Source organism: Peromyscus californicus, unplaced genomic scaffold (genome assembly GCF_007827085.1).
Source record: "Peromyscus californicus insignis strain IS unplaced genomic scaffold, ASM782708v3 Scaffold_4__1_contigs__length_199733344, whole genome shotgun sequence".
NCBI classification, from domain to species: domain Eukaryota; kingdom Metazoa; phylum Chordata; class Mammalia; order Rodentia; family Cricetidae; genus Peromyscus; species Peromyscus californicus.
The window spans coordinates 82,404,738-82,420,150 of NW_026294562.1; the positions used below are offsets into that span (position 1 = coordinate 82,404,738).

Consider the following 15,413-nt stretch of genomic DNA (forward strand, 5'->3'; position numbering starts at 1 on the left):
TAACTCTGTTTATGTCAGGGAGTGATGGATGCTACTGAGGAAAGAGAGGTAGTGAAGGAATGGGAGCCATGGCAAAACATCATGGAAGTTCTGAGGTCAGAAAGGAACAAATTACAGGAATATCTGCAGAAAGAAAAAAAATTATGATTTATTTGCATGCTTTCCCATTAAACCACACAAGGATAAGAAAGGAGGGCAATGAGGCTGGGAGTGGCTGGCCTCTTCCATAAGCACTTACACTTGGCTTTGAAGTGGGGCGGAGCCACTGGAGGGGTGTTAGCACAGGAACATCTTACTCTGGCTTTTATTTGAACTTGTTCCTGAACACATGGAACTCCTTAGATGGGACAGTGGCTGTATAAGGGAAACCACACCTGACTTCTCAACAGTGTCCCTAAAATCCAGAAGGGCCTGGACAGCTGTTTTGCAGACTCTAAGAGACCACAGATGCCAATGCAGACTACTATACCCAGCATCACCATGGATGGAGAAAAACAACTTATTTCATGACAATGTCAAATTTAAACAATATCTATTCACAAATCCAGCCCTACAGAAGGTACTATAAGGAAAACTCCAACCCCAGGAAGTTAACTACACCCATGAAAACACAGGCAATAGATAATCTCACACCAGCAAAACCCAAAGAAGGGAAAACACACACACACACACACACACACACACACACACACACACACACACACACACAATCACACACTACCACCAGCACCAACAACAAAATAACAAGAATTGACGATCATTGGTCATTATTATCTCTCAATATCAGTGGACTCAATTTGCCAATAAAAGACACAGGTTAACAGAATGGATACAAAAATAGAATCTATCATTTATTAACCAATGGAAACAACATAATATTCACAGCATACAGAAAGACATCCCACAGCAATACTCCTCAAATTATTCTACAAAATAGAAACAGAAGGAACACTGTCAATGTCTTTCTATGAGCCACAGTCACCCTGATAACCAAATCACACAAAGACTCAACAAAGAAAGAGAATTATAGACCAGTTTTACTCATGAACATTGATGCAAAAATACTCAATAAAATATTGGCAAACTGAATCTAAGAACACATCAAAAAGACCATCCACCACAGTCAAATGGGCTTCATCCCAGAGATGCAGGGATGGTTCAACATATGGAAATCTGTCAATGTAATCCACCATATAAACAAACTGAAAGAAAAAGACACATGATCATCTCATTAGATGATGAAAAAGTCTTTGACAAAATCCAACACCCCTTCATGATAAAAGTCTTGGAGAGATCAGGGACACAAGGAACATACCTAAACATAACAGAAGCAATATACAACAAGCTGATTGCCAACATCAAATTAAATGGAAAGAAACTCAAAGCAATTCCACTAAAATCAGGAACAAGAAAAGGCCATCCACTTTCTCTATACCTGCTCAATATAGTACTTGAAGTTCTAGCTAGAGCAATAAGAAAACTACAGGAAATCAAGGGGATACAAATCAGAAAAGAACAAGTCAAAGTGTCTTCATGCGAAAATGATATGAGAATACACATAAGAGACCCCAAAAATTCTACCAGGGAACTCCTACAGTTGATAAATATCTTTATTCCAGTGGCTGGATACAAGATTAACTTTAAAAAATCAGTACTCTTTTATGTACAAATGATAAAAGGGCTGAAGAGTTTCTGTAAGGCAAAGGACACTGTCTGCTGTGGAAAAATCCTTTTGTACACTGTGAAGATTTGTCACTCAGATTGGTTTAATAAAGAAGCTGACTATCCAATAGCTGAACAGGATAAGGTTAGGTGGGAGAGCCAAACTGAGAATGCTGGGAGAAAGAAGGTCAGAGCCAGGCAGTTGCCAGAAGACACAGAGAGAAGCAAGATGGGCATGCCATACTGAAAGGTAACAACCCATGTGGCAAAGCATAGAATTAAAATATGGGTTAATTTAAATGTAAGAGTTAGCTAGTAACAAGCCTGAGCTATTGGCCAATCATTACAATTAGTATTAAGACTCCATGTCGGTTTTTTGGGAACTGGTGTGTGGGAAAGAAATGTCTGCAAAGAAACATCTGCCTATAACGTCAATATGATAAAACAGCAGCCTACAGAATGAGAAAAGATCTTCACTAACCCCACATCTGAAAGAGGGCTGATCTCCAAAATATATAAAGAACTCAAGAAACTAGACACCAAAAAATTAAGTAATCCAGTTTTTAATTGGGGTACAGATCTAAATAGAGAATTCTCAACAGAAGAATCTCAAATGTCTGAGAAACACTTAAATATTCAACGTTCTTAGCCTTTGGGGAAATGCAAATCAAAATGGCTTTGAGATTCCATCTTCTACCAGTCAGAATGGCTAAGATCAAAACCATGCTGGAGAGGATGTGGAGCAAGGGGAACACTCCTCCATTGCTCGAGTACAAACTTGTACAGCCACTTTGAAAATCAATATGACAGTTTCTCAGAAAACTGGGAATCAATCTACCACAAGGCCCAGCTATCCCATTCCTGGGTATATACCCAAAGGATGTTCAATCATACCAAAAGGACACTTGCTCACTATGTTCATAGCAGCTTTACTTGTAACAGCCCTGGAAACAACCTAAATGTTCCTCAACTGAGGAATGGATAAAGAAAATGTGGTACATGTACACAATGGAGTATTACTCAGCTATTAAAAACAATGACATCAGGAAATTTGAAGGACAATGGATGGAACTATAAATAAAATCATCCTGGGTGAGGTAACCCAGACCCAGAAAGACAAACATGGTATGTACTCACTCGTAAAGTGGATATTAGGATATTAGCTATAAAATAAAGGATAACTATGCTACAATCCACAGACCCAGAGAGACTAGGTAACAAGGAGAGTTCAAGGGGGAATGCCTGGATCTCCCTGGAAAGGGGAAATGAAGAGATTCCATGAATGGACTGCAGGTCAGTAGGGATGGGAACAGGAGTGATAAGGTTGGGTGAGGGATGATGGAGGGTGAGAGTACTGAAAGAGACTACTGGAAAGTGGGGGGCATTTTAATGTCAGGTAAAAACCTGGTGCAAGGGAATCTCCCAGGAATCTACAAGGATAACCCCAACTAAGACTCCTAGCAATAGATGATACATAGCCTGAATTGGCCATCTCCTGTGAACAGGCAAGACTTCAAAGGGAGGGAGTGGGAAACCAACCCAGCCACATAACCTTCGACATACAGTCTGTCCTGCCTATGGGATGTGCTGGGGTAAGGGTGGCCAAGAGATTGAGGGAGTAGTCAACCAATGACCCATGCCAAGAGAGTAAGCCCACCCCTGACACTGCCTGGAGCACCAGGATCCACAGGCTAGATGACCCAAAGACCTAGGATAGAACCAAACATGACTGGAGGGGGAAAAAATCCTCAATGTATTGATGCCTAACCATATTCTGCTATACTCATCAATTAGTGCCTAGCCCAATTGTCATCAGAGAGGTGTCATCCAGCATCTGATGGAAACAGATGCTGACCCACAGCCAAACATTAGGTGGAGTTCAGGGAATCCTGCAGAAGAGGAGAAAGGATTGTAGGAGTTAGAGGGGCCAAGGACACCATAAAAAAAAAACCCCACAGAATCAACTAACCTGGGCTCATAGGGGCTTGCAGAGACTGAACCAACAACCAAGGAGCCTGCCTGGGACTGACCTAGGCACTCAGCATACATGTTACAGTTGTGTAGCTTGGTCCTCTTATGGGACTCCTAACAGAGGGAGCAGGGGCTGTCTCCATCTCCTTTACTGTCTTTTGGGACCCTACTCCTCATACTGGGTACTGGGTTGCCGTGTCCAGCTGTAATACATGGGGAGGTACTTAGTCTTACTGCAACTTGATATGCCATGTTTTGTTGATACTCATGGGAGACCTATCCTTTCCTGAACAGAAACAGAAGAGGAGTGGATTGGGGTGTGGGAACAGAGAAGGGGTGAGGGTGGGTGGCTGGGAGGAGAGGAGGGAGCAGAAACTGAGGCTGGGGTGTAAAACAAGCAAATTAAATAAATAAATAAATAAATTAGATAGATAGATAGATAGATAGATAGATAGATAGATAGAAAATAATTAGGGTTGCAAAAGTGGCCCAGTCACCTAGCATGCACAAAACCACAGGCTCAATTCCCAGGGTCACATAAGCTCATCATGCTGGCACATACCTGGAATCCTAGCACTTGGGAGAGGCATGAGAGTCAAAGTTCAAGTCTTCTTTGGCTACATAGCAAGTTCAAGGCCAACCTGGGCTGTCTACTAGACTCTATCTCAAAAAAAAAAAAAAAAAAGAGCCAGGCAGCGGTTGGTGCTTAATCCCAGCACTCAGGAGACAGAGCCAGGCGGATCTCTGTGAGTTCGAGGACAGCCTTGTCTACAGAGCAAGATCCAGGACAGGCACTAAAACTACATGAAGAAACCCTGTCATGAAAAAAACTAAAAGAAAAAAAAGAGAGAAAAAATTTGAGCCCTGACTGTATGCATATTTAAAAGAATAATTACTAGTATTTTTAAATCTGTTGATGCAACTGTGTTGTTACATTTTCTAAGGAGCCCTCATCTTCTAAAGTAGTTTTGCACTCACTTATTTATCTCGAGGAGCATGCCACAGGGCTCCTGTGGAGGTCAGAGGACAACTTGCAGTGGTTCTTTCCTTCCACCATGGGGATTCTAGGGATAAAACTCTAGTCATCAGAGCTGGCAGCAAGTCGCTTTGGTAAGCCATCTGGTATTTTAATGGGAGGGTCAGCACCTTTGGTCCATTCAAATGGCTGCCTGCTTTATACAGCTCATGAGAATGGAACTGTGGTTTGAATGACCAAGGCCCCCCAGACACTCCTGTTAAAGGCTCAGAGCCCAGGATGCACTCTTGAGAGGTGATGGAGCCTTTGAGAGGAGACAATGGGAGGTTCTTGGGTCAGTGGGGTATGTGCTCACAGGGGATTGTGGGATCTGGAGCTTCCCTCTTTCTGGCTGATGAGGTGAGCAGAGCAGTTATCCACTAAACATTCCAGACATGATGAGCCATCTCACTGCAGAGGCTTGCTCACCTGTCCTGGAAGAGCCTCGAAACCCGTGAGCTAAAATCAGCATCGTCTCTTCATAAACTGATTGACTCCGGTGTTTGAGGATATTGATGATGACGCACAAATGGTTGTTTAAATGGTTTTAAAAAAACAGAATAATTTTTGACAGCATAAACATTCCACATATGAAATTTACATTTTCGTACCCACTCTTACACATGCAATAAATACAATACATAATGGAATTTTAAAGTATTTGCTGTGAAACATTGTGTCTGCAACAGAAACTCCATACAGCACATTTTTGCCGGATCTGACTGTGAGTGGCCACATGACAGGACTGACCTGTAGTATATGGGTTGCATAAGCATGCACAACGGTTTTTACACTGTGATCCCCAACGATGCAATGCCAGACACCGTCTCCACCACTGAGCAACGCATGCTCTCATTTCTTTGTGTAAACGCTTGAAATTTTCTCCATCTCAGCTTCTTCTAAACACAGTCATAGAAGCTGTTTTGTTTGGGGTTTGTTTGTTTGTTTTGTTTTGTTTTTAAGTAAAAAGATGTGGAAGAAGCAGAAAGAGAACTGAAGGAGTGGCCACAATGCCGGGGAGACCTCAGGTGAGAGAGGTGACCAAGAGGAAGGCACACAGGACGCTGAGGCTAGCGTGCTGAAGACCGGAAACTGCGCTTTGCTTCTGCTGAGACCTCCAGGCAGGCCACACCCCAGAGAGGAGATGATGTGACAGGAGATTACGGACTGAAGAGAGCTTGATGAGACTAACATAAAAGAAGCCAGTCTGCAGAGGAAGACTTCCTCATCCTGGCCTCATCTAATGAACACAGCATCTGTGAAAGAAGGCCCCGCACCACGGGGAAGGGTGCCCCTGGAGACCACAGCGTGGCCAGGAGCATTCTGAGCTCTTCCCTCCGCTCACTAGACCACTTCCATCCTCAGGAGAGCTTGTCCCTTCCTGAGAAGCTATTTACAGCTTAAAAGCACAGCTTTCTCCATCTCTCCCTCTGGTGGCTGTTGGGATGTTCGCTTCCCCTTTTCTATGTTTTTCTCTTCAACTCCAATATAACTGTTTTTTTACCTTCCTTCTGAATCTGTTTATGAATCGTTTTATTTATGAGACTAAGAACCTTAAAAGGGAACTTTCCTCAGTTTTTTCCAGTCGTGAGGTAACAACAGCACCCTCTTTCAGTATTAGAAGGAACTTCGGGTGGTAAAGAAAACCCCATGATGGGTTGGTGGTATCTAGAAATTACAGGCACCCCAGCATTGCCCAGTCCAACCCTCACAGCATGGCCTAACGTATTACATCAATGGATTGTTTTGTCCCTAGGGACCCTCCATAGCAAACATCAAAAAACAAACAACAAACAAAAACCAATTGTGCTCATTTGACTTTCCAGGACAAAGACAGACCACGACACTTTCAAACCACCCAGGCACCAAAACCCTGCATTCTAACAGGAGTTGAACAAACCAGAGCCCACGGCATTCTAGAGCATTCTGTCCACCAGCTGCTCCTGGGAGCTGCTATGTTCAGCTCTAACAACAACTTCCTGGATCTGGGTGGTTGGGGAGCCTTTTGCCTCCTTCCTTTTTCTCTATGGTCACATGGCCCTGGGCCATCAGCCTTATTCACAGTCCTCCGATTCCCCAGACAATGAGGCTTCTTGTGCCCAGCTGCACTGATCCTATTACCGCTATGAGAGGTTTACAATAATGAACTAAACACTCCTCTTTCTGGGGACTGAATGTCTTCAGTCCGGTGAAACCCCAGCCCACTGCCAATTGGGGATTTGGTTTTAATTAAAAGCCCTTTGGGGTACTCTCTTGTAGAGGGCTGGTCGAAAGAATTGAAAGAGCTGGGGAAGGAAGGCATGGACCATTTGGTGGTGGACAGCTGATAGCTTTCTCTGTGGCCCTGTCCCTTCTCCACCAAAACACCCTGCAGAACCTCAGATGAAGACAGCAGCAGTCATTACAGACCTCAGAGCTCCTCAGGACAGAGGCTGCCTGAGGGAGTAGTCAGCTGTCCTCAGACTGGAACAGAGTGGCTCCCAATTTAACATCTCAAAACCTACACGTCACAGGCGAGCCAGAAACAAGCTGTTTGGGCTGTGGACCAGGCAGTTAGTCTATGAAATGAGAAGTGATGCTAGGAAGATTCCTTCAAGCTGAGACATGCCACCCAGACATCTACCAACAGTTTACTGCTGTTGTAAGGCAGTTCCATGTAAAGTCTGCAGCATGAGCACCAAATATGGGCCCATAGACACTAACTGGGCGAGTTTACACACACACACACACACACACACACACACACACACACACACACACACACACGAATAAATAAAAGGTATCATTTCATAGTTGAGTGTGATGGCAAGTGACTGTAATTCAGTCCTAGTACTCTGGAGAGCGTCAGAGTCAGGAGGATCACTGCTCATTCAAGGCCAGCCTAGTGTATATATCGAATTCCAGGATACCCTGGACTACATAGTGAAACCCTTTCTCAAAACCAAAAACAAAACAAGCAAAGACAGTTCATGGCTACGGCAAAAGAAAGCCCATCTGAGTTATGTGAACTAGCATTTTACTTTAGTACGTCACATTGGGACGCCCTAGTTTAGGACTACAGAAGTCAGGGGGATGGTGAGTTTGTGGGGAGAGATACCGGGCTTTAAGTACCTACCCCCTCTACCCGGAACACAAACTCTCAGCCATGTCTACCTTGATCATCATCAAAATGCAAGTGAGAAGAGAAGAGATGGGACTTCCTGGGTGTTCTCCTCACCAGGTGTCCTCCATACTGGGTCCCTCCCTGCTTACTCTACCAGCCCTGAGTTTACCCTGCTGTTTCACAGGTGAGTTCACACACTTGAAAAGCTCACACAGCAAGCAAACGGCAGTGTGTGCTCTAAAGCACAGCTGCAGGATCCCCAAGGTACATACATGGTCTCGGAAACAGTGAATGAGGCCAGCCTTGGGCACGCACTGTCACACTGAATACTTGCAGAAACCTGGAGGTAAATACCACCATTGTGCCTGCTTCACAAATGAAAATGGTATTTCTCAGAAGCCGAGTGAGCAGATCAAAGCCTTGCAGCTACTAGGTGACAGAGCCGGGTCTGGGCTAGCTAAGGGATTGCAAATGCCAGACATGCTCAACAGTCCCAAATCCCAAACCCAGGGACCCAGCAGCAACCCAAGATAAGAGCACAGCTCTGACTTGGACCACCAGTTCCTAGCTGTGTGTTATTAAGCAAATTCCTTAACCTTTCTGGCCTTTTCCATCTTTGTATGTGAAGGTGGCATGTGAACATGTTTTTGGGCATTCATAAATGTATGGTGGCAGACTGGATAGCTCAATGGGAGAGCTTGCTCACCTAGCATGTGTGTGATTGCATTCACTTCCCAGTGCAAAATAAACTAAGTATGTATCCAGGGTATACTGGGCCCATCTTTTCACATTTTCTCACAAGAGCCAGGCAAGCATTAAACTTCACCTTCTCGCCTTTAACATCCCCAAAGCTCCCAGCCCAGCCTGGCTTGAAGGACTCAGAGAGCAGTAGCTATTATGTATGACTGGTGCTATTGCTGCTGCAGGTGTCCTTCAAACGGCGTCTGATTGTTGCTGATGTGACTGTTACTAAGCAGGTTCTGATGCCTTCTGTGAAGTGTCATCTCACACACACACCCTCTCACCCTCCTAAGGATACCCTAGGAGCCCACAAGGTACCCACACTCTACCTACCGTCTGTCTATTCACTGTTGTCCCCAGCGCCTGGTCCGAGAGTCCTCACCTGCTAAGCTGCAGGCTCCAAGGCTCTGAGTCCCACCGCAGTGGGGCCCAGCCACACCTCTCTGGATTGCACAGGGAGTGCACAGCTCCTCCGCCCACTTCCCTCCCAAGGTCCTATTGCCTGGGATCTCCCGGGGATGGGTGGTTGGCTTCGCTGAAGACAGCAGCCAATGACAATACAGGGAATTTATTTGGCTCCAGATTCAAAGACATCATTCAAAATTCAAAGTCCAGCAGGAAGGAGTGACGCACACCTGTCATTGCAGCACATGGGATAGCTGAGACAGAATGGCTGTGAATTTGGGGCCGGCATGGGCTAGAAGGTGAGACCCAGTCTCAAAAAATGGCAAAAATACAGCTGGAGTCATGTGGCCGCTAGATACTTGGTAGTCAGTCTGTCTAAAGATGTGGTCACTGTAGCAGGCTCTTTTAAGAGTCCCATCTTAGCCAGCTGTGATGGGCACAGATCTCTTTGAGTTTGAGGCCAGCCTGCCCTAGCCTACAAAAAAAGTTCTGGGCCTGCCAGGGCTGTACAGTAAAGCCTGTCTCAAAAACCAACAAAAAAGTCTCTAACTTTTACAAACTGTAAAGTGGGCTGAGGTGTGCATGAAGGAGGTGGAATCCAGGAGTGGCAGGAGAATGGATGGGATGAGACTGGCGTGTCTGCAGTTGCTGAAGCTGAATGAGAAAAGCTCCTTACTTTATCATCATGCATTTAAAAAAAAAAAAAAAGTTTGGAGCTTTCCAGAAAAAAAAAAAAACTTACTAGCCAGGCCACAACAGATGCATACAATGATAGCAGGGAGATCCATCCTACGTGTTCAGCGTCAAGCCCATGGCTGGATGACCATCCACCGACGGCATGAGTATACTTCTCATTAGAACAGTCTTGGGCTGCAGGTGCAGCTCAGTGGTAGAGAATGAGCATAGCATGTGCCAGCCCTGGGTCCCATCCCCACATGGAAGAAGTCTTCAAAGAAAGCTCATATAATAAACACACACACACACACACACACACACACACACACACACACGAAAATCCTTTCATCTCTAAAACACAAAAGCCAACTACTAATATATGTGCTTTTATTAAAATGCGATACAAATACATTAAAATAATGGGTTTGTACCAGTGAGATTATGCATACCTGTTTTTCATCTTACCCAGTGAAAATATAATTATGGGCCCGGGAGGCTCTCTTGCAATTCTCCCATTTAATGAAACATCTCAATCATCCTAATTTTTACATTATTTTGTCACAACAAAATTAAACATTCTCTTCAGAAAGGAGCCACTGAGGTGTTCTGATGCCCATCGATGGATTTTTCTATTTTTTCCAACATCCTCAAAACCATCCTTTGGTCCCCCAGGCTTTGGTTCGGTTTGTTCTCAAGCCCTGAGTGACAAGAAATGTCTTGCATCTTTTGTCAGCTTCTGATTAGAAACCTGTGAGCTTTGCACAATTTCTTCTAGAGAAATAAAAGCATCTGTTATGGCAAGTAGAGACGCGTGGACCGGCACATCCTCACATGCACCTGGGAATCCTGCAAGGATACCTACCAAAATGTCACCGGAGGTACGCTAGGCTACAAACCAGACGGGTGAAGCTCGCTACAAACCAGACGGGTGAAGCTGTCTTCACTGTCTTCTTTTCGGCTGCTTTTCTTTTCTCTAGTTAGCATGATATTTGGAATGCAAAAGCTCATCAGGGCTTTGTGACCATTAACAGCCGTCAGTGTGAAACCCAAGTGCTAAGAAACTGATACTGTGAACTTCAGGGATGGCCACGTAGTCCTGGCCACTTCAACCCACTGCTGGGCGAGAGCTGGGTGCTCATAGGCATTTAATATCCCAGCCAAGGCATGGCACAAAACTACAGTTCCCTGCATTCAAAGAGCCAGAATACAAGGATCACTCCAAACCCTTGAGTTTGAGACCAGCCTGGCAACATAGCAAGACCCCACCCCCCCAAAATAAATCACTATTGTGTCAAGTCCTAACGGGGCGGCCGACAACAGCATTTGGGCATCGTATCTATTCTTATGTTCTAGAACTGAAGTGCAGACATCAATGTTATGTCACCATCTTACAGGTACTGAAAGTAATGTTGAAATGGCTTTATACTGAAGGCATTAATTCATCTGAATAGGTCAGACTGACTTTCAGACCCAGAGGGACTCTTAAATTCTAGTTATGTAATAATATTCTCCCAATTCTTCATAGAGGTCTAATATTTCATAGAGAAAAAGGATTCTGTTGTTCAGCGGTACCAGTATTTACAAAGTGCACTTTACCAGGAAATGAAGCCAAACGCCCCAAGTTGAACTATAAAAGTATGATGCATTCATCATTAGGGAATGAGAACCAAACAGTATCAGCTCATACACATTAGACACCTACTATCTAAAATACAAAGTGCTGGCAAGGATGTGAGGAAACTGGAACTCTGGGGACTGCTGGTGGGAATATAAAATGGTTTCATCATTGCAGTTTCTAAAAAAACTAGAGTGAGTTACAATATGATCCAGCAGTTCCACTTTTGGTATCTGCTCCCCAAAAGTGAAGTCTTAAAGAAATAATTATACATTCATAAACACAGCAGCATCATTCACAACATCTGAAATGTGGAAACAATCCGAGTGTCTATTAGTAGACAAATGGATAAACATTCTACTTTCATGACTCTAAGCTCCTTGCAGATATAGACTCATAGTGTTTTGTTTTTTGCATGTATGTGTGTGTGTGTGTGAAATTAAATGGCAATTTGATTTAAATGAGAGAGGGAGGGAGGGAGGGAGGGAGAGAGAGAGAGAGAGAGAGAGAGAGAGAGAGAGACTCATTTATTTCCCTTAGTATATACAAGGATGGAACTTGGATATGGAGTTGGTCGTTTAATATGAAGTTTCCAGTTTGGCAAAATGAAGTGTTCTAGAGACAGATGAGAGAAAAGATTGCCTCATTAGACTACATAAAAATCATTGAAAATGGTTGGTGGTTAACCTATGTTACATGTATTTGACTACATAAAAAATGGAAAAAAGAAAATGATGACATCCTATTTCAGTGAGCACTGATAATTTAAAAATGAAATCAGCTGGAGGGGGCTCAGTGGGTAAAAGCACTGGCTGCTCTTCCAGAGGACCTGGGTTCAATTCTCAGCAATCACATGGTGGCTCACAATGGACAGCTCCAGTTCTAGAAGACCTGGGGCCCTCTTCTGACCTCCACTGGCACCAGGCACACATACCAGCACATGTACACATGCAGGCAAAACACTTATACACACAAAGGTAAACTTTTGAAAAAGTAAAAAAAAAAAAAAAAAAAAAAAACCAGCTGCAGGAGTGGAGCATCCTGAACGGGAGCTGCGGATAGGAAAAGACCATGAGAAAAAGTATTGGAAACTTGACAGCCTGGAACACGGGATGGGTCCATCAGAGAGGAGCATGAGGGCCTGCGAGACAAGAGCTAAATCAGATAGAACTCTAATTTTTACAAACATGGAATTAGTCCCAAGTCAGTTTACTTTTAATATAGTTCAAAATTAAGACACTATTCAATTTTTAGAATTCCTACCTAGAAGGTAGACAACACAAACACACTGAACTGGTAAAGCAAAATGTGTATGTAGCTGCATTTTGTGGGGCTCCACAATCACTATGCACAGCCTCTTAGCGACTCATTACCCACTAGCTACACGAGACCTCAGAATCTCCTGTCACAGGACTACAATTTCAGGGTGGATTTTTCTCATTTACATCAGAAGTATTTCTTCAGGTGGATACAATATGAACTTCTCCCTCTATGTGTGTGTGTGTGTGTGTGTGTGTGTGTTTGTTTGGGTATGAGGGTACATGTGTGCGTGCTGAGGTCCAAGGCTGACTTCCGGTTGCTTCAATTGCACTCCACTGTATAGACTGAGGCAGGGTCTTACCTGGGGAGCCACCTTGCTCCAGGGATGTCTGACTCCCACATGCTAGGATTCCAAGGTCTTCATGGGGATCCTCATGCTTGCTCAACAAACATTTATTCAACTATCTGCCAATCCAATTTATCTTTGATACCTGGGCCGTAAATCTGTGAACATTCTGGTTGTTTCAAGCCAATGAGGAGGCCAAGTCTGTGCTCTGTGGTGTCAGCCCTAACTTCTGTACAACGTTAATGACTGGAAACACCAAAGTTTCACTTATTTCCCTGCCCAGCTTGTTTCCTGTTGCAAACTGGCTACACCAAACCAACAAAACCGGCTGACAGTTCAAACGGGATGGTGGAAAAGTTGCGGTTTTAATGACTTCATCCGAGGGGGAAGCGGCAAGGAACGTTGTGTCCTCTCCCCCTCCCTTCTCTGTAATCGGTGCTCTCAACACTCCAGAGGTTTTGAATGCAGGTGCAGGGCACCAGGAATCCCAGGGGCAAGTTGTGTTTCCTTTCTCCACTCACCTTTCGGGTCACATAGCAAGCGTGCCTGACCACAGCTGAGCTCTTGGCTTCTCAGACACAGCCTTAACTGGGTTTGAAGCACTTACCCCAGGAATGGTGTACACAAGGCAGCATTATTATCCTTGGGGAGAAAAGCAGGAGTCCATGGCTGGTGAACCATTGCCAGTCAGTAAGCAACACTGCCATCTAGTGGCCAATGGTGACAATGTGCCAAGACTTCCCAGCCCAGACAGTAATAGGAATACATCTGATTTCCAAGCCAAAAAAAACCAGCATTTCTAATAAACTGGTCTTCGGAGAACCTCAGATTTTCTTGAGAAATTGTCTTTAGAATGCACAAACATACATGTTTTCTCTGCTTTTTTAGTATTTTTCAACAGACCTCAACTTCAAAGACAGGAGCCGCTTTAGGGTCACTAGCCTCAGAATATCTGTCCCTGGTTTGGAAGGATTAAACAGCAGCTCCTAAAGACATCAGCTAGCTAAAGAAGCAAGTCTCCACTGCAAAAGAAGTATGTTAGGGTTGCTCCATCCCTCCGTTCACAATCTAGGGCACTATCTGTACCTCATTTATCACGTCCTGAAAAATAAAATCACTGGAACACACCACTAACAATCTGCACCAACCGTTTGCATGGCCCACATGCAGTAACAGTGGAGGGCTGCTGAGGTGGGGATGTAGAGGTGATGCTCCTAATGAACACTCGGTGGCCCTGTCGCCTAGGTGTTGTCGTTATATTGCAATTTCACAATTTCTGTTCGTAAATGTGAACAGTTAATGAGCACCTGGGTGACATACTGTGACTACCCACACTTCATGCACTGTCACTGCTGTGACCACTGGGACTTTAGGTCCTGGGTTAAGCAGTCTGCTCTTTGAAATGTCCACAATGGTTACTGATCTTGCTAATGAGGTCTCCTCTAGCACCATGTTTCTGAGTTTCCTGGAGGCACTCCTGATTCTAGCATGTATCAGCTATGGTCTTCAGCAAACATACACATTCTTGGCAAATACTAAACTCAGTTAAGGACTTGGGGATAAGCCAAGTTCTGGGAAGCAGGCATATGAGGAAGAGGAAGAAGTTGAATAAAGACATTTTAGGCTGCATCCTGTCAGTCAATGCAATGGAATGCTTCAGTCCTGAGGACAGGAGGTCATCTAGGGCAAAGCTGTGGGACAGCCTGGCCAGAAGCAGATGCTTCCCAACACTGACTGAGGCTGGTGCTCCCTAGAGCACTGTATCTAAATGCTCATTCTAGGGATGTCAAAGCTGCCTGAGGTTCTCCACAAACTGCATCCTCCACCATGCCCAAGCCGAAGCTCGCCTTCCCCGCTCAGCCTGCATGTTTCAAATCTGAAAGTGACTTAAACATGGTGCCAGAGTCATCTCCAAAAACGTTTATTAGCATGATTAAAAACATTTTTTTGAATAGTAACAGAAGGAGTTTCTAAACAAGAATGAATTATCTGTGGCTCTACCTTATAACCAATATTTGGAATTGAATGGACAGCTTTATTGCCAGTCTTCATTTATTTAAAAACAATCCATTTATCGGTTCCATGACGTCATGACTATTGCTCTGTCTGGGAATGAGTCCCTACAGCAATTAAGTATAAAAAATATCTTCCATCATAATTGGAGAGTGACCTGCATTGGAGCGTGACTCTGAGTAAAGAGTTGATTAAAAATACACAAAGAGTTGGGTTTTTGTTTTTAAAAACACTCCTTTACACACTACAAAGAAAGAATTAGTATTTTGGCTTTTAAAATTCCTACACGATACTGAGACTGGCAGCCCCCAGAGGCAGTCCCGCTCACATCACTGGACACAGCCCCTCTTCTGGAGGGCAGATTCCAGGGGTGGACTCTGAAGGCTTGGGCCTCCACATGTTTAGACTGGTCTGAGAACAAAGACAGCGTCGTCCAGAACGTAGTAGTCATTGTACATGTCGCCTTCACACAGGTACGGCAGTCTGGTGAAAGCTTCGATGACAAAGCCAGCTTTCCTGAACACTTCAGGCAGGCTATTCACTTGTTCCTCCCAATTCTGTCCCTTGATTTCCAAAATTTCTGATGGTTTCTCCCACTTGCCACCTA

The 15,413-nt window shown here is 44.3% G+C and overlaps 1 protein-coding gene across 2 annotated transcripts in view; it reads right to left on the bottom strand.

Moving 5' to 3' along the window:
- Positions 1–14,698: 14,698 nt before the first annotated feature.
- Positions 14,699–15,413, bottom strand: part of Mettl9 (methyltransferase like 9) — a 45,255-nt gene continuing 44,540 nt past the window's right edge. The window contains exon 5 of one of the 2 annotated variants that reach the window (XM_052760943.1): positions 14,699–15,410. In XM_052760943.1, coding sequence (XP_052616903.1) covers positions 15,208–15,410 — 203 coding nt within the window. In that variant the 3' untranslated portion in view covers positions 14,699–15,207. The other variant, XM_052760942.1, reaches the window with a different exon arrangement.